At 42.4% G+C, this 18,625-nt stretch overlaps 1 protein-coding gene across 2 annotated transcripts in view; it reads left to right on the forward strand.

The window, feature by feature from the left end:
• The window catches only part of MED27 (mediator complex subunit 27), a 202,864-nt gene that overhangs the window by 133,979 nt on the left and 50,260 nt on the right, over positions 1-18,625 (forward strand). For both annotated transcript variants that reach the window (XM_035015557.1, XM_035015558.1), the window contains exon 4: positions 3,861-3,954. In XM_035015557.1, coding sequence (XP_034871448.1) covers positions 3,861-3,954 — 94 coding nt within the window. The remainder of the gene's footprint in view (positions 1-3,860; positions 3,955-18,625) is intronic.

Genomic DNA, 18,625 nt, shown 5'->3' on the forward strand with positions numbered 1-18,625 from the left:
AATCTTCATGCTGTGAGTAGGGAGTTACTCTCCCTCTACCCCCAAGAGAACATAGCTTTTATATGTCCCTGATCTAATGGATATGTAATTTAATTTATCATATCCAGTGGATACGAAATCCAATACAAAACCCTTAATAGATAGTTTTGCATCTCAGCTATTGAATTATACATCCCCAGTGTGATTGGGTGGTAAGCAAAATGCTGGTATGATTTTATTCTCAAAGGATGTGAGCCAGACGCAGCTATGTTGGTGCTGTGGATTGGCATCATCACAGTGAGCCTCCACTGGTGGGGAGAATTCATCCTGCTAAGAGAGGACATTTCTGCAGAGCAGGCCCATGATGTCCCAGAGAGAGTATTTGTAATTTTCCGGTCCTTAGTATGTGCCAGACACCATGCTAAGTACTTAATGTCGGTGATTATTAAACCTTAAGAGAGTTAAGTTCCATTTGGGCCAGAAAAAGAGAAGAATCTCTTTTGCAGGAATGTGTCCAGGAAAAAATGGAACTGACAGATTGCCTGGTATGTCTGACTGTAGTGAGAGAAGTTTTAGAGTCGGGTAGAGAGTTCAGGGATAGCACTGTAGTAGGCACATAGAAAACTAACCAAGTGTTCTCCCTCTCCCACTCCCCCTGCTTGTGTTCCCTCTCTCACTGTGTCTTTCTCTGTCAGATAAATAAATAAAATCTTTTTAAAAAGGGGGCGGGCACCGGGGTGGCTCAGTCGTTAAGCATCTGCCTTTGGCTCAGGTCATGATTCTAGGGTCCTGGGATCGAGTCCCGCATCAGGCTCCCTACTCAGCAGGAAAGCCTGCTTCTCCCTCTCCCGCTCCCCCTGCTTGTGTTCCCTCTCTCACTGTGTCTTTCTCTGTCAAATAAATAAATAAAATCTTTAAAAAAAAAAAAAAGAAAACTAACCAAGTGAAAATCAAGGCAAAACAAAGCTCTACAAATAAATGTATGTACTCATGAGCTCCTGTGTGGCTCAGCTACTTAAAATATACACAGAGATTTGGGGCACAGTCACTTGAGTGTCCAACTCTTGATTTCGGCTCGGGTCATGATCTCAGGGTCATACGATTAAACCCTGCGTTCAGCTTCATGCTGGGCATGGAGCCTGCTCCGGATTCTTTCTCTCTCTCAAAAAAAATTTTTTTTTTTAAATATATATGCGGAGATTTTAGAATGTACACACCAAATACTGACTTAAGCAAAAATTATGATATAACTTGAATTGGAGTCCAGCCAGGAAAATAGGAATTCAGGTCTTTAAAACCAAGAGAATTTAATCCAGGGAATTGGTTATGTAGGTGATTGAGGTGAGAAGCCAAACAGGAGACAGCGAGGCTACCAGAGATGAGCAGCAACAGGAAGCTGTTGCCATCCCTAGACCAGAAAGGCAGAGGGAGGAGCCTCTGTATCGGAGCCCAGTGGCCAGGATGGTGGCAGCTAAATTCTGATCTCCTATAGAAGAAAGTCACTAGGTCATGCTTAAAATGAAAAAGCATCCTAACCACAGCAATAAGACAACAAAAAGAAAAGGCACCCAGATCAGTAAGGAAGAAGTAACACTGTCACTATTGGCAGATGACATGGTACTACATATAGAGAACCTGAAAGACTCCACCAAAAACTGCTAGGACTGACACACAAATTCAGTAAAGTTGGCAGGACACAAAATCAACGTACAGAAGTCTGTTGCATTTCAATATACCAGGAACGGAGCAGCAGAAAAAGAAATGAAGGCATCAGTCCCATTTACAGTTGCACCAAAAACAGTAAGATACCTCGGAATAAGCCTAGCCAAAGAGGGGAAAGCCTTTGTACTCTGAAAGCTATAAAACGCTGATGAAAGAAATTGAAGATGACACCAAGAGGTGGAAAGACATTCCATGTTCATGGATTAGAAGAACAAATATTGTTAAAACGTCTATACTACCTGAAGCAATCTACACATTTAATGCAATCCCTATCAAAATACCAACAGCATTTTTCACTGAACTAGAACAAACAATTCTAAAATGTATATGGAACCACAAAAGACCCCAAAGAGCCAAAGCAATCTTGAAAAAGAAGAGCAAAGCTGGAGGCATCACGATTCCAGACTTCAGGTTCTATTCCAAAGCCACAGTAATCGGAACAGTATGGTATTGGCACAAAAATAGACCCGAAGATCAATGAAACAGAATAGAAAATTCAGAAATGAACCCACAATTATAATGGTCAATTAATCTTCGACAAAGCAGGAAAGAATATCCAATGAGGAAAAGACTGTCTCTTCAACAAATGGTCTTGGGAAAACTGGACAGCGACATGCAAAAGAATGAAACTGGACCATTCTCCTCACCATACACAAAAGTAAATTCAAAATGTATTAAAGACCTAAATGTGAGACCTGAAACCATAAAAGGCCTCAAAGAAAGCATAAACAGTAATTTCTCTGACATCGGCTGTCTTTTTTCTAGATAGGTCTCCTGAAGCAAGGGAGACCAAAGCAAAAATAAACTACTGGGACTACATCAAAATAAAAAGCTTCTGCATAATCAAAAGAAATAGTCAACGAAACTAAAAGGTAACCTATGGAATGGAAGAAGATATTTGCAAATGACATCCAATAAAGGGTAAGTAACCAAAATATATAAAGAACTTATAAACTCAACACCCAGAGAAGAAATAATCCAATTTAAAAATGGGCAGAAGACATTAATAGACATTTTCCCAAAGAAGACATACAGGTGGCCAACAGACATAAAAAGATGTTCAACATCACTGATCATCAGGGAAATACAAATCAAAACTACAATGAGATATCATCTCACATCTGTCAGAATGGCCAAAATCAATAACACAGGTGTTGGTGAGGATGTGGAGAAAGGGGAACCCTCTTGCACTGTTGGTGGGAATGTAAACTGGTGTAGCCACTTTGGAAAACAGTATGGAGGTTCCTCAAAAAGTTAAAAAAAGGAACTATCCTACAATCCAGTAATCTCACTACTAAATATTTACCCAAAGAATATAAAAATACTAATTCAAAGGAATACATGCACCCCAATGTTTGTAGCAGCATTATTTACAATAGCCAAATTACGGAAGCAACCCAAGTATCCAAAAGTTGATGAACAGATAAAGAATGGATAAAAGAAAAAATATGCATGTGCACACACACACACAGGAATATTATTCAGATGTAAAAAAGAATGAAATCTTGCCATTTGCAGCTACATGGATGAAGCTAGAGAGTATTATGCCAAGTGAAGTAAGCCAGAGAAAGACAAATACCATATGATTTCACTTATACGTGGAATTTAAGAAATAAATGAGCAAAGGGGGGAGGGGGGAGAGAGGAGAACAAACCAAAAAAAAAAAAAAAAGACTGCTAACTATAGAGAATACACTGGTCTGCTGGTCACCAGAGGGGAGGTGGGTGGGGGGATGGGTGAAATAGGTGATGGAGATTCAGGAATGTTCTTGTTGTGAGGAGCACTGGATGTTGTACAGAATTGTTGAATCACTATATTGTACAACTGAAAGTGATATTACACTGTATGTTAACTAACCAGAATTTAAATAAAAGCTTAAAAAATGAAATAAAAAAGCAAGAACTAGCATTAAAAACATATCATGTAGAAATATGGAGGTAAATACCAGAAGAAAGCACTAAAAACTGGTTGGCCATGAGAGGCAAAAGGAGGAACAAGGGAGTAGTATTTTTTGTAAAAAGACTTATAAATCCCATTTGCCTTCTTGACTATATTGCATTGATAAACAGCTGAAGAGAGAAGTCTTTAGTACACTGTAGATTTGTGTTTCTTTGACTAAGGTTCCAGTTCATTTGTGTGCATTTCTTTTTCCCACTTAGATATGTTGATGATGTGATCAGCCGCATTGACAGGATGTTTCCTGAAATGTCCATCCACTTATCCAGGCCCAATGGCACATCAGCAATGCTTCTGGTAAGTTCTGCTTGACCTGTCTGTAGGGTCATGTGGAAGAAGACTAGCCTCAACATTGTCTCTGGCTCTGTCGTAGGATCTAGAGAACGGAGACTAAATCCCGGTTTGATGGTGAATAGCATATTTCTTTTCACTGGTATCCTGTAGTTTCAAAATTCTGCACATTGAAACTTGGCTTTTGAATGAAATTGCAGAGCCATGTAAGAATGACCTAGAGAGGAAATACACTGTAAGACCATTCCACCTGTAAGTCAGTTCAGGATGTTTTGGTGAATCTTTTATATTGTCTCAAAGAAATGCCCAACTAGGGGCACCTGGGTGGCTCAGATGGTTAAGCGTCTGCCTTCGGCTCAGGTCACGATCCCAGGGTCCTGGGATCGAGTCCCGCATCGGGCTTCCTGCTAGGCGGGGATCCTGCTTCTCCCTCTGCCTCTGCCTCTCTCTCTCTCTCTGACTCTCATGAATAAATAAAAAAAAAACTCAAAAAAAAAGAAATGCCCAACTATTGGATCCTGCTAAGAAAAACACCATCTTAAAATAGAACCAGGTTCAGGGTGCCTGAGTGGTTTAGTCGGTTGAGAGTCCGACTCTTGATTTCGGCTCAGGTCATGATCTCATGGGTCGTGAGATGGAGCCCTGTGTCGGGTTCCACACTCAGCACAGAGTCTGCTTGAGATTCTCTCTCTCCCTCTGCCCCTCCCCTGCTCACTCGCGCCCCCCCCATAAATAAATAAATAAAATCTAAAAAAAAAAAAATAGAACCAGGTTCTGTGGAAAATCGCTTATAAAATCCATCATGTATTTGAAGAAAGTATTCTGAGACCTTATCATTGATGATTTCCAATTTTGTTGTTTTGATTTTGAGTTGCTCTGAGCAAGTTGGCCTCACACCCGCACCACTGATGTTTGCATTTGCATGAATTCACCAAAGGCAGGTGTGATTGGGAAATATAGTGGAACAGAAATGCTAAGTTTTATTACTAATTAGAAAGGCATAGACACCTCAGGGATGTGAAGCTTTTCTAGCACTCTGATAATGTGTGCTTGAAGAATACTTCTCTGAACACAGATTTTGAGGAGCCACCACATTTTACAAAAAGCAGAATTAATCGAATCAAGAGTGATGGTTTTTCATGGGCATCAGGGAGGTGAGCTTCAGGACTGAGTGTTTTTTGTGTCTTGTCAGTTGCTGCTGCTTTGGGGCCTCTTGTGAACTCCCTATACTTCAGCGTTTTACTTTTGCAGAATCTTATGAAGAGCCAGTCACCCAGGATGAGCCACGATCCCTCCGGCTGTTCACCTGAGGAGAACGGGCTTACTGTGTGCGCGGGTGTGGTTTTCTCTTAAGAAAGGAAGAGATGTGGGCTTATCAAATGGGTGTTATTTCTTTTGTGAGAAAAAATTAGTGAACATTGGGTATCGTGCTACTTTAAATTCTTTCAGTTAAAAAGTACAGTGAATGAGTTAATACAGTGTTCTTTAATAGAAAAAGAAAACAATTTGTATCTGTCTACAAAACATGCACTATCTTTTGCCTCAGTTAAATGTACAAATTGTCTAAATTTTAAGATCCTCCAGGCCCAGCAGCTAAAACATAAATCCTGCTTTCAGCATACTTGACAGGGACCAAGGAGTTAATGAAGATAAAAATGAGAGCATCCTCAGTGAAATAGGTTTGTTCAAATTATTTCTGGGTCATTGAGCTTCCATTTCATGATGGAGGTAGGGATTTGGCATTGAAGGGAATGAGCAGAGGGAACAGGATCATAGGTAAACAGGTCTAAGATATTAGAGTTACTTCCACTTGAGGAAGCGGGCTTTTATTTCACAAGGACCTGTCAGCCCTGTCTGCTTTCCCATGGAGCTGCTGTTTTAACAGACCGATGAGGGAATTTAGGGGCTCAATTCAGGGAAGAACCCCATTTTATATATGCATTTTTACCCCCATGCGTGGCTAATTCAGAACACTATATGCATCTAGCCAGCAGTTGTTACCTTCCTTAGGTGACATAGGAATTCACATAAGGTGGTGCATATTTATAGGAATAGCAGTGGGAGATCTGATTCAGAATCAGATTGCTGGGTGGGTAATCATACTTTTAACAAAACTGCTTGATTTGGCTTTTACTTTCGCAAGATGGCATTTTATTAGGTTGCAGACCCCTGGCCCATTTCTGCTGCCGCCCAGACACCTTCTCTGAGGCTGAAAGGAATGCTCACCTGGCGGAGGAGCAGGATCAGCACCTCCCCTCCTGCCCTTGCTCAGCAGCTGCTCCCCGTGACCTCAGTGGAGAATGTTTGGGACCTGCACTGTAGGCAGTGAGGGCACCCCCGCGGGAGGTGTAGGCAAGAGTTGGAAGTGGTTTCTGGAGATGCGTCTGGAGTACAGTGTATTCTGGAAAGCCTCGGGAGACGAGCGAGACTGGCCAGGACAGACCGATAAGGCTGGTGAAGCAGGACACACACGAGTAGTCTCTGCCGACATCTCCTTTTACCTGCCTTGACCGAGGCGCAGATTGCACCTGTGCTTTTTAATAAAATGACATCTCCTCCTGAGTCAGCCAGGCTTTCTTGAGTGCAGTCAACAGAAGCCTGCTCTGATTAACTCAAGCAAGAAAAGGGTTCGGTTTTTGTCTTTGTTTTGCTTTCTAATGATGCTGGATGCTCAGAGACTGGAAGGTAGAGCTGATCTGCCAGGAGGGACAAAAACCAGGATAGCTCCAGGGGCGTCCAGAGCAGGATGACGGTCCTTTGGGGACACTCTGGGGGCCCAGAAACGGCTCCAGTTAATCTGTGCAGCATGATCTACTGCGATCAGCACATTCTGCTGACTTGTTATAGATCTCTTCCAGTTTGGGTGTATGAATACCAGCTTGGGGGGGGGGGGCGGATATCTTTGTGCACATACGTAGTAAAACCGCGTAAAGTCATCGAACTCCAGAGCGTACTATGAACAAAAGGCAGGCGTGGCGATCCGTTCTGATCCCCCGCCCACTCCCACCACGCCAAGAAGCAGCAGCAGAATGCCTCAGATGTACGAAGATCTGTCATTGGGAGCCACAGTCTAACATCAGTGTAGAAGGGGAAAAGGGAGGCTGTAATTTGGTACTTTTCTAGGGGGTTGGGGCCAGCTTGGCTCATCGAAAGCAAAACCAACCTTTCTTTGTTGGCTGGAGGCATCAGGGCTTCAGAACCCATCAGAACCATTAGGAGTGCCCAGCTTCCGGCCTGGGCACTGCGTTTGACTTGAAGCATATACACGTATCCCTTTCACATGTGCGGACCCCCAGATAGTGCATGCGTGGGAGGGGGAGCTAGAGGAGGGAAGGGAGGACCAGTAGGTGCTCAGGGAGGGTTTGCTGCATAGATACGCGGATGACAGACAAAAGCATCTTTCTCTTCCATAGGTATCAGTTTGTCCATCTTGGCTGCAGTGGGACCTGCTGCTCAGGGAAGAGGCAGTCAGCATTGGTACTAGTCTGATGCCAGAGCTGTCAGAACAGTTATCGCCTTAACTTCTTCTGGCATCTTTGTGAGCCTTAGGTAACTGGCTGTATCCTCTAAACACCACGTCCTAGCTGATAGGAAATATAAAGTTTCAGCCTCTTACATAATCTTTAAATACACTGTGGCTGGCTCTCTGCTCTGTTGGGGGGTGGTGGGGGCTGTTTTGGTGTTGTGTAAGTTAATAACTCATGATATAATAAATCCTGTTTCCGTTCTTTGAAGGGATGAGCTCAGCCATCCAAAAATAAATCTAGCTATGTTGATATTTAGTTTCAGTTAATCTACCACCTAACATCCCATTATTAATTTTCTTCAAACAGTCAAAATATTGTAAGAGTTTAACTGAGTCAGAGACTAGAACAAGCAGCTGGCTTCTTTTGGCATTTAAAATATTAATCTACAAGTTTTGACTGATTCACTAGGTATACGAACATAGAAAAGAAGAAAAGATGACGCCTCAACCATGATATTTGAAATATACCTTGGTATTTTATAAATTAATCTTTATGTTATATGATTTATAAGAGAGAAAACTCATTTATCAATCTTTCTAAATACACATTTTAACTAAGCTTTAATTTCTTTAACATATTCATGCCTTGCTTTTGAATGACACATCTTTTTTAAACCGTTCAGACACATTATCTCTCGCGGTCAGAAGCTCTCGCAGTGGGAAAGACTGTTGAACAGCTAACCTGCTTAACTATTCTGGACTTCAATTTCTCCACTGGGTTCCATAGTTCTCAAACTATAGTAGACCCAAGAATCACCAGTCTAGTGTGTGGGAAATGCACATCCCTGGCAGACAACACAGAAATTCCGATTCTGTAGGTCCAGGATAGAGCCCAAGAGGCACAGCTCACAGGTGCCCCACCGAAGCCTCAGGTAATCTGTGCAGCAAGTTTTGAGAACCAGTATTCCAACCCTTTGTACCCTTGAAGTTCCAGCGAAGGCCAGTCTGTTTGAGAAGTCCCAGCCCTGGCGTCAGACTGTTTTATGAGCTAGGTTCCTAAAGCATTTATTCACTCCCTCAGTAAATACTCTGGGCACCAGGAGAGAAAAGCATGGTCGTGGGTGCTGCTCAGCATTGACTGAGGTCCATGCACTCGTGGAGGCTGTGTTGTGGAATGGGAAATGGACGGGACACCAGCCAGTTGTTGCATCATATGATGGTAGATGGTGATAAGGCTAAGGGGGAAGGAAGCAGGGCAGGGGCTGGAGAGAGAGAGGGGTGCCGTGGGAGTGGGGCTGGGGGTCAGGGAAGCCCTCTATGAGTAGGCACCTGCCGGAAGTGGGCCGAGGTGCTGATGGGTCCAGGAGGGGCAGCACAGGTACAAAAGACCCTAGCGGGATGACAGTGTGTGTGTGTTCGGATAAAACCAAGGAGGCAAGGATGGCTGGAGTGCTGGGAGCCAGGGGAGGAGATGAGACCGCAGAAGCCACACCGCGGTGGACCAGACTCACAGACAATGTGGAGGGCTGGGATTTTTTAAATTTTATCTTAACCTTAGGTGTAGAATTGAATTGATCATGATCCTTGATTCATGACACACTTGTCGTCATTGATCTAGGCATCTAGGCATTCATATTTCTTTAATAATATAGTGAACATTTGTGAACCTACCACCCAACCCCAGAGCTAGAATTTATCTGCAACGTGTACACCCAGCGAGCAGCCCCTCCTGTCCCCTGCCTCTGCCCCGTAGGGAGCTGTCAGCCCTCCCTTCGTGTTTCATTCTCTTCCCGGCCCTGTTACGAGGGAAGCTTTAACACGTATGTATCTATTCTTAAATAATATATTCTTTAATTTTACCTGTTGTAATTAATTATTTTTAAAAGATATCATACGTTGTCTTCAGGGACTTAATTTTTTCACTCAACATTTTTTTTCCTTGATATCATTCAAATAGTTGGTTTAGCTATAGCTTACTCATTTTGCTAATATGAAATACTCCATTATATGAATATATGCTAATTTAGTTATCCTTTTTTCTATTAGTGGTCATTGATTTGTTCCTGGTTTTGGTTTTTATACTATAAACAGTCTGCTTTGAACATTCTTGTTCATATCCTTGGGACCCTGGGCTCAAGTTTTTCCTGGAGCTTTTCCTAGGAGCAGAGTGCTCAGTTTAGGGTGGTGGTTCTCAGCTGGGGTGATTTTTGCCTCCCAAGGGATATTTGGTAAAGTCTAGAAACATTTTTACTTGTCACAACTCGGGGGGAGGGGTGCTGCTGGCATCTAGGAGGTAGAGCCCAGTACCACTGCTAGCCATCTTACAGTGAGCAGGGCAGCCCCCCACCTCAAAGGGTCATCCAGCCCAAAATCAAAGTGCCAAAGCAGAGAAAGCCTGAGTTAGGGCACCCAGACTGCCCATGAAAACGCCAAAGGGTTTTCCTAGGTGGTTGCACTCATTTACACCCCACCAACAACCCCAAAGTAGCAAAACATGTCTTACCCAGACATACAAAGATTCAGGTAGTGACTTTGGTTGAACTTCAGATTTCTGAAGATCATCCGGTGCTGAAGTTCTGTGACTCCCAGCAGTCGCTTTTGGAAACTCCACCCGTGTGTCAGCTTTTTTGTCACAGCACAGAACATTATTGGAATTCTTTGTTAAATGCGCTTTTTTTTTTAATGCCGTTTTATAAGATTTATTTAAAAATCCAGTCAAGAAATGGGCAGAAGACATGAAAAGACATTTTCCCAAAGAAGACGTACAAATGGCTAAGAGACACATGAAAATATGCTCAGCGTCACTCGGCATCAGGGAAATACAAATCAAAACCACAATGAGATACCACCTCACACCAGTCAGAATGGCTAAAATGAACAAGTCAGGAAATGACAGACATTGGTGAGGATGTGGAGAAAGGGGAACCCTCCTACACTGTTGGTGGGAATGCAAGCTGGTACATCCACTCTGGAAAACAGCATGGAGTTTCCTCCAAAAGTTAAAAATAGAACTACCCTACGACCCAGCAATTGCACTACTAGGTATTTATCCAAAGGATGCAAACAGTAATTTGAAGGGGCACATACGCCCCAATGTTTATAGCAGCAATGTCCACAATAGCCAAACTATGTTAAGAACCCAGATGTCCATCAACAGATGAATGGATAAAGAAGATGTGGTATGTGTATATATATGTGTGTGTGTGTGTATATGGAATATTACTCAGCCATCAGAAAGAATGAAATCTTACCATTTGCAATGACGTGGACGGAATAGAGGGTATTATGCTAAGCAAAATAAGCCAGTCAGAGAAAGACAGATACCATATGATTTCACTCATATGTGGAACTTAAGAAACAAAACAGATGAACATGGTGGGGGAAGGGAAGGAAAAATAAAATAAGATAAAAACAGAGAGGGAGGCAAACTGTAAGAGACTCTTAACCCTAGGAAAGAAACTGAGGGTTGCTGGAGGAGAGGTGGGGGGGGGAGGGGTAACTGAGTGACGGGCATTAAGGAGGGCACTTGATATTATGAGCACTGGATGTTATATAAGACTGATGAATCACTAAATTCTACCTCTGAAACTAATAATACACTATATGTTAATTAAATTTAAAAAAATTTCTAAATCCATTTTTATAGTTCTCCTTCATTTTGGACACATCAAAATTGCTTTACCAAACCTGGTTCCAAAAGACGTTTCCAAAGATCAAATCCATTCTTTGTGGCAGCAGCTCCCGATAATGGTTGGGCAACAAGGGGTCAGAGACCCTTTCAGGAAGTCTAAAGTCAGAACGATTTTTATGGCAATACTAAAACATCGCTCTCCTTTCTTACTCTTGTTTACTCACACATTCACAGTGGAGTTTTCCAGAACCTCTACACATATAAGATGATGTCATCACACTGACACCTATTGATTGGCTCCAGTAGTCTTCAAACATTTCTGTTTTATTTTTAAAATGGTAAATATTGGTAGCTGTATCCCACAGAAACAGAAGTTACTTGGGGTCCTCAGTAATTTTCAAGAGTGTAGAGAGGTCCCAAGACCAAAATGTTTGAGAACTGCTACTTCAGGGAGAAGTATATTCAACTATTAAGCATATTCAAAGCAGTATATCAAACTAAATTTCAAAAAGGTGGTTCCAGAAATGTTTGTTGCAATGGCAATGATATGAATGGAAATTTATTAGTGATAAAAAACTTTGAGGTTTAAAAAAAAAGTCAAAGTATAAGGCAAAGGGATGGGAGACATTATACAGGACAGTTCTGTTTCTTCAACAGAGTCAGTGACGGAGAAAACAGGGAGGACAGAATGCTGAAGAGGCTCAACAGCAGCATGTGCGGTGTGGACCTTGTTTGGGTCCTGATTCAACAAACCAGCTGTAAGAGAAGATTTTCGTAAGCAATCCAAGTGATCTGCACATGGTCTCCATTTCAACTGATACCAAGGAACTTGGGGTAATTTTGTTAGGGGTGATAATGACCTCATAGTCGTGAAACAAAAGGTCTGTGTTTTAGAGGTGAGCACTGCAGTTTGTAGAGCTGACACAGCTTGATATAAGAGCTATGCTTTAAAACATTGCAACAGAAGAAGGGGAGGGATAGGTAAAGCAGGTGTGGCAAAATCTTTCATTTCTTAATCTGGGTAGTTATTAAGCAGTCTCTCTTCCTTTGTGTCTGAGCATGTTCACAATCAGAAACACTGTGGATGGCCGTCCAAATGCAAGTCTCTCCACAAATTCTCCAAACAGTACAGAAAAACAAAACAAATACAAATACAGAAACCACACAGTAAGCACAACTAGAAGACCAAGAATGTCCACACTCCAAACTATGTGTGATTAAAAGAAAAAAGAAAGAAAGAAAAGAAAATGCAAACAAATCCTAGGGCGCTATATCACCGTGTACTCGCTGTTAAGCTTTGCTGAGGGGAAAATGCCTCATGGAACAGGACACACTGTGTAGTTGCATCACATGAAGTTCTAGAACAGGCCAAGACTAAGGTGGATAGAAGCAGAACAGTATTCCCCTGGGAGGGATGGGGCAGGCATCAACTGGGAAGGGCATGAAGGAACTTTCTGTGGTGGGGCAAGTGTTCTGTATCTTCATAGAGATGTGATTTCTATGGCTGTATGCACTTTTCAGAATTCAGAGAATGGTACACTAAAGTTATATACACTTCATTGTAGGCAAATTTTACCTCAAATTTTAAATAAATGTTAAACTCTACTTAAAGATGTGCTTGCCTAAGTGTTTAGGGATGAAGTATACTAATGACTGCAACTTTTGGATGCATCAAAGAAATAAGATGGGTTGAAAGATGAATAGATAGATGGATGAATCTGTGATACAGCTAGGAGAATGAAATGACAATTACAGAATCTAGCTCATGGGAATATGGATGTTCACTCTACAATTCTTCTGACTTTTTAGATATTTGAAATTTTTCATAATGAAATGTTGAGCAAATAAACACCTCAACTGAAGACATGCCACACCCCCAAGGAAACAAACACCACAAAGCAGAAGAAAACTATGCAATATGGCACTCCGAACTGGTTTTAATATCCTCAAGCATTTGGGGAAAAAGACTTTTTAAAATGCCCTTGAATCAGAAATTAAGAACAGAAATGAAATGGAAAGGATTTAGTATACTTGGGAGAAAATGATAAAACTGTCTCAGAAATTAAGACTAAATTTCAAGATGTTCGAGGAAGAAGATAATCACATGAAGTTTAATAGAGAACATGGAGGAAAGGCAGGGAAACAACCGGGAGAATGACAGACACCAAAACAAATAAGCAGACTGGGTCAGAGGGAAGTGGTGAAGTGAGAGGCAGGCAAAGAAGATACAACATGTATATAATCAGTCTGTGGAGAAGAAAAATGAAAGAATAGAACAAACGGTCTCAATATGTAAGACTGTAAGAAAATTTCTAAGCTAAAAAAGGGCTGAATCTGCACATCGAAAGGGCTCACCGGATGCTTAGGAAAATTGACCAGCAACAATCAAGTCTAAGATACATTCTAGTAATGCTGGCAGACTTCAAAGATAGAGGGAAAAAATCCTCAAAGCTTCTAAGCAAAAAAAAAAAAAAATCCAATAACTTACAAGGCAAAAGAATTAGACTGGCATCAGGTGTCTCAAAAACAATACATAAAGCAAAGCAGTGATGGAGTGGCATTTTCAAAGAAAGCATGAATCAAGGATATATGTGTCTTTCAAGTAGCAAGGCCCGGAAAAACCATTTTTAACATACAAGAATTCTCTGCCTGTCAGCCCATCTTGTGGAATCTGCCAGAGAATGAGCTACATCCACCCAAGAGCTGATTGGGGAGCCCAAGCCTAAGGACTGACAGTGAGCATGCGATGTGTTCAGTTGTTGATGCAAGACTATTTGTGTGTGTGATAGATGAGCATGGAAGGACACCATTAAAAATTGATAAACGAGATGCTATCTAAGAAAAATGGGAGTCTACAGGCATTAAAATGTATAGGTACAAAGTAAGCAGACTGGGTCAGCATGAGAACAAAAATATAAGCCTTCCTGAATACAATCCATCAATCAGTAACTGAGTGAGCAAGCAAAGACAACATCACTCAGAGAAGGAAGCATTGGAAAGATAGTACACATGATAACTATGTGATTATGTAACTAAGTTGAGACCATATATATCAGTAAATATGAATGAATTTAATGCAGTCATTAAAAGATTTTTTTCGGTTGATTAATTAAAGTTCACATGGAAGAGAGGATAGGAAGACACCAAAAAAGAACTTGTCTCTTGGGCATTGAAACATACTCTAAAGCTTCTCTAATTAAAACTGTGTGGTATTGGCTTATCCGTAGACAAACAGGCTAGTAGAATAAAATAGGCAAGAGGTAGACTCAACTACATATGAAACTTTAGCGTAAGATAAGGGTAGCATCTCAAATTGACAGGGCTTCAGTCATAGAAAGGAAAAAGCTTTTAGGTGGCCAAAAACATCATAGTAAAGTCAAGGCAACCGGCAGTTGGGGAGGAAGTATTTGCAACATGTATTATAGATACGGAGCTAACATCCCTAAGATCATTTTTTAAATCTTAAAAAATAAAGAGGAAAAGACCCAAAATGGGGTAGAAAGTGGGGGGGTAGACAATTCATGCCCCCCCAAAAGACATAAAAATGGTACTTACACAGGAAAAGATACCCTTACCCATCAGTAGAGAAATGCAAATTAAAACCTCACTGAGGTGCCACTTCTCACTACCAGACTGGCAAAAATTAAAAAAGGATCACAACACATTCTCTTGGTAAGCCCCCAAGGAAACACACACCACCGTACATTGCTGGTGGGAACGCAGAGCAGTGCAGCCCCTTTGGGGGGACTTTGGCAACGTCTAACACAACTGTGCGTGCATTGTATTTTCACCCAGCAGCGCTACTCCAGGAAGTTACACCGCTCACGTACCTCCTATAGTACGAACATGCACGTCCACAGGCTTATGAATCGCAGCTCGTTTGTAATTGCAAAACCCTGGAAATGACCTCCGTGCCCTAGCAAAGGAGAGGGGCTGCATAAATTAGGACACAACCACACTGAGGGGCCACGCCATTCCTGTTTTCATCTTTAAAAAAGAACGCAAAAGACCTCTGACTCCTATGAAGTGATTTCCAGGATCTATTGTTGGGAGCAAAAAAGCAAAGTGCAAGAGTGTTCTTTAATATGCTTCCTTCTTGGTAAGAAAGAGGATATCAAATAACCATCATCTGCTCATCTCTAAGGGGAAACACACAGAGAAATCAGGGAGAGAGTTGCGTGGGCAGAGAGTAGGTCGGATGTGTGTGGGGAGAGGTGATACGGCTCTGAATGTACCTTTTGTATAGTTTTGACTTTCAGAACCATGTTAATGTTTCATATAATAAATAAGCATTTATGTAATCATGCATGATTCTAGGATTAAAACTTGTAAAAGAAACACTGTCCTTTTTGGTATAGAATTCATTGGGCACAGAGAGGCTGTCCTAATACTAGATATTTCTTCCATAAATTTCCTCATGTGCTAAGCATGTTCTCTGTGCCGGGCCTGAGTTCCTTTCTTTACACGTTGCCACCTCACCCCCAGTTGGGACCCCAGGTGCTGGGTGGCTCAAGGCACACAACTGAAAGATAATCACCAATCGTTAGTGACAGTGTGACAGGTCGGACTCTAATCTGTCTGACTCAAGAGTTCAAACTTTCATTCATTTGTGAGAGATCACCTGAAGCTCCTGCGTGCTCGGGGTGCCACTTGGAGTATCCAGCCTCCCTATTGCCAGAGATGAACTTGGGACTCAGCACCGCAGGAATGGGAAACTACGCTAGGGACATAATAGGGAAGGGGTCGTGGCCTCAGTAATTTTTCTGGACCCACTTGATTTGAGGTTTCTTAGGCAAAGTATGTGTGTGCTTCTGCTAAATATACTTGGCTTCAGCTTTGAAAGCATGTGATTTTAAGTTCTGTGTAGATTCAGTATTCTGTTAAAACATACAGATGTCGTTTTGTGGGCGCTCCCTATCCTGTTTCTACTTAATCTTCTAAAATTAGCTGGTGCTGTAATGGCAGGGATCCTGACCTTGGTCCATGACCCCCTGGGAGGTGATGGATAGGCTTCCAGAAATCTCTGCAGTTTTTGTGTGTGTAGATGCACTTACCTCTGTGCCTCTTCCTGAGGGACAGAGGCTGTGGCTTCCATTAGAAAAGGCGCCTGGTGCCCGGAAAAGGCTAATTACACTGGTCTTAAACCCCAGCTAGAGCTCCCAGTCCTGTCTCTTTAGGTTACCTGGTCGGTCATCTGCTGATGCAGCTTCTACTCTGCGTCCTCTCGTTTTATACTGAGTACATCTTACACTTGTACTCGCTTCCGGGTGAGTTTCGGGTGGCTTCCAGGTTATAATAGCGCAGCGCCAGAAGTACTGCAGTTAGCCATGCGGGCCATGCATAGGAAGCAGACGGGTTTGATACTTTCAGGCACCAGAGCGGAGAAGCTTAAAAAAATGCTTGGGCATTAAATCCGGTTTTCAGTTTTCTGACAACTAAGCCTTTAAAAACATTTTTTTTAGTGATATAATTTTCTGACAGAAGCTTTTTTTCTTTTTTTCTTTTTTTAAGATTTTTATTTATTTGACAGAGACACAGCGAGAGAGGGAACACAAGCAGGGGGAGCGGGAGAGGGAGAAGCAGGCTTCCCGCGGAGCAGGGAGCCCGACGTGGGGCTCGATCCCAGGACCCCAGGATCATGACCTGAGCCGAAGGCAGTCGCCCAACCAACTGAGCCACCCAGGCGTCCCACAAGCATTTTTTTTCTTAGAACTAATTTCAAAGAGCAGTTTATACTGTTTCTTTCCTTCCTTCCTTCTTGTTTTCAAATACCATTTCCTAGTATATGTTTCGTCTTTAGTTTCTGTAGCTATTAATTCAGCATAGTCATTCCCAGTGGCAGTGGTGCACTTATATCTGTCATCTGAGTGTGTGTTTAGTTTGATAGTTTCCCTGATTCCCTAAAAATAGTCTAAATTAACGGAAGCCCAGTGAGGCACCCCAGAACCACACCCCAAAATACCAGTATGCCAGTAGTCATCAGGTTCTGCCATTTCTAAGGATACCCTTTAAAGCCCAGAACTCACATCTACAACTTCCCTCAACACATGTCAATTGCATTTGCCCCCCCAAATATTAGGAAGCATATTCCATCAACCTTAACAGGTATATTTCATTAAGCTGGCATTTACAATAGTGAATATAAATGTTGGAGAAAGCTATTTGGAGTTGGGTTTTACTTTAAAAATATTTTGAATGCATTATATGAAATGAATGTCTGGTAGAAACAGGTGGCACCTACCTTTGTGAGGCAGGGTGAACGGTGGGTTGAGGGAATGCACTATACCACAACTACTGTAACTTTTTTTTTAATTGTCTAATTCAGTCGGATTCAATGCTAAGTGGTGGGTCTTAGTTCAGGGTACCCGATTTCCAGACTCCTCGTCTTACACCCTGCCCCCAGTGTGACAGCTCTCTGTTCCAATACTTACTTCATTCTTGTAACAAATACTTAACTGATCAAATACCATGGAAAAGATAACTCCGAACTGTCATGTCAAGCAGCGAGCCATCCCCATACATGCAGAATGCCGCATGCACATTCCTGATGCGCTGTTTGTCAGTCCTGTCTGGCGTCTTCCAGCCAGCCCCTCCACCCATCCCCCCTGCTCTCCACTCTGTTGCCGGAACTCTTGCCATAGCCATCCAGTTGGTCTCCCAGTCTCCTTGTTTCTGGACATTCTGCCTCCTCTCCATCTTCCACATCTGACTGATCATCCCAAAGGGCAGGTCTCACCATGCCCATGTCCTACTCTGTTGGCTTCTTATCGCTTGCAGGATATATAAGCCCTCCTCTGTAGGGAAGCCTGTGTGGTCTCTATAACCTGGCCTCAGTTTACCTTTCCGCCCCTCCTCCCCCCACCTCTCTCCCCTCTGCCTGGGCATTCTCAGTGCTCTCTAGTGCTCCCAGTGGAGGCACCATTGGCATTTTAGATGGAATGGTTCCTCGGGGTATGGAACTGGCCCATGTATGGCAGAAGTTTTAGTGTCCCTGGCCCCAAGCTGTTAAATGCCAGTAGCTGTCCTCCACTTACTGTGACAAGTGCAAATACCTTCTCATTTCCAGAGACTCCTTGGGAACCACAGAGCCTCCAGATACTCCATGCCCATTTGCTTCTGTGTTTTGTGCCTGTCCTTCCTTCTGCCTGTGGTGTTCTTGTCCACCTCCTGCCCTTTCTGGCAAAACTGCTATATGGTCTTTAAGATTGGTAACTCTAATGTTACCTTTCAAGAAGTCCACCCTTACTTCAGGCTGAGATGGTTTCTTCCTTTGTGCTCCCACGCCCTGTTTATGCCTATATTAAAGGAATATACTGTGTACAGAGATGCCATGGATCGATCTGAAATGGGTCGCTTTGCTTTAAAATGCACATGACAGTACCTACAGTATCATCTGGTACATGCACAAAGCCCTCCTGAAAACCCTAAAGGGGAAGTGCTGTGATCTGGCCAATTACCTGTGAGCATCTGTGTGTCCACGTCATTATGTGACATTACATGGCTCTCGATACTAGACTTGGGGAACTTTACAAAGAAGGAGGATTCCCTTGGGGCTTCGTAATCACCATAGGACAAAGAGA

The sequence above is a fragment of the Mirounga leonina genome, unplaced genomic scaffold (genome assembly GCF_011800145.1).
Source record: "Mirounga leonina isolate KUSES-001 unplaced genomic scaffold, KU_Mleo_1.0 Mir_170, whole genome shotgun sequence".
NCBI lineage: Eukaryota > Metazoa > Chordata > Mammalia > Carnivora > Phocidae > Mirounga > Mirounga leonina.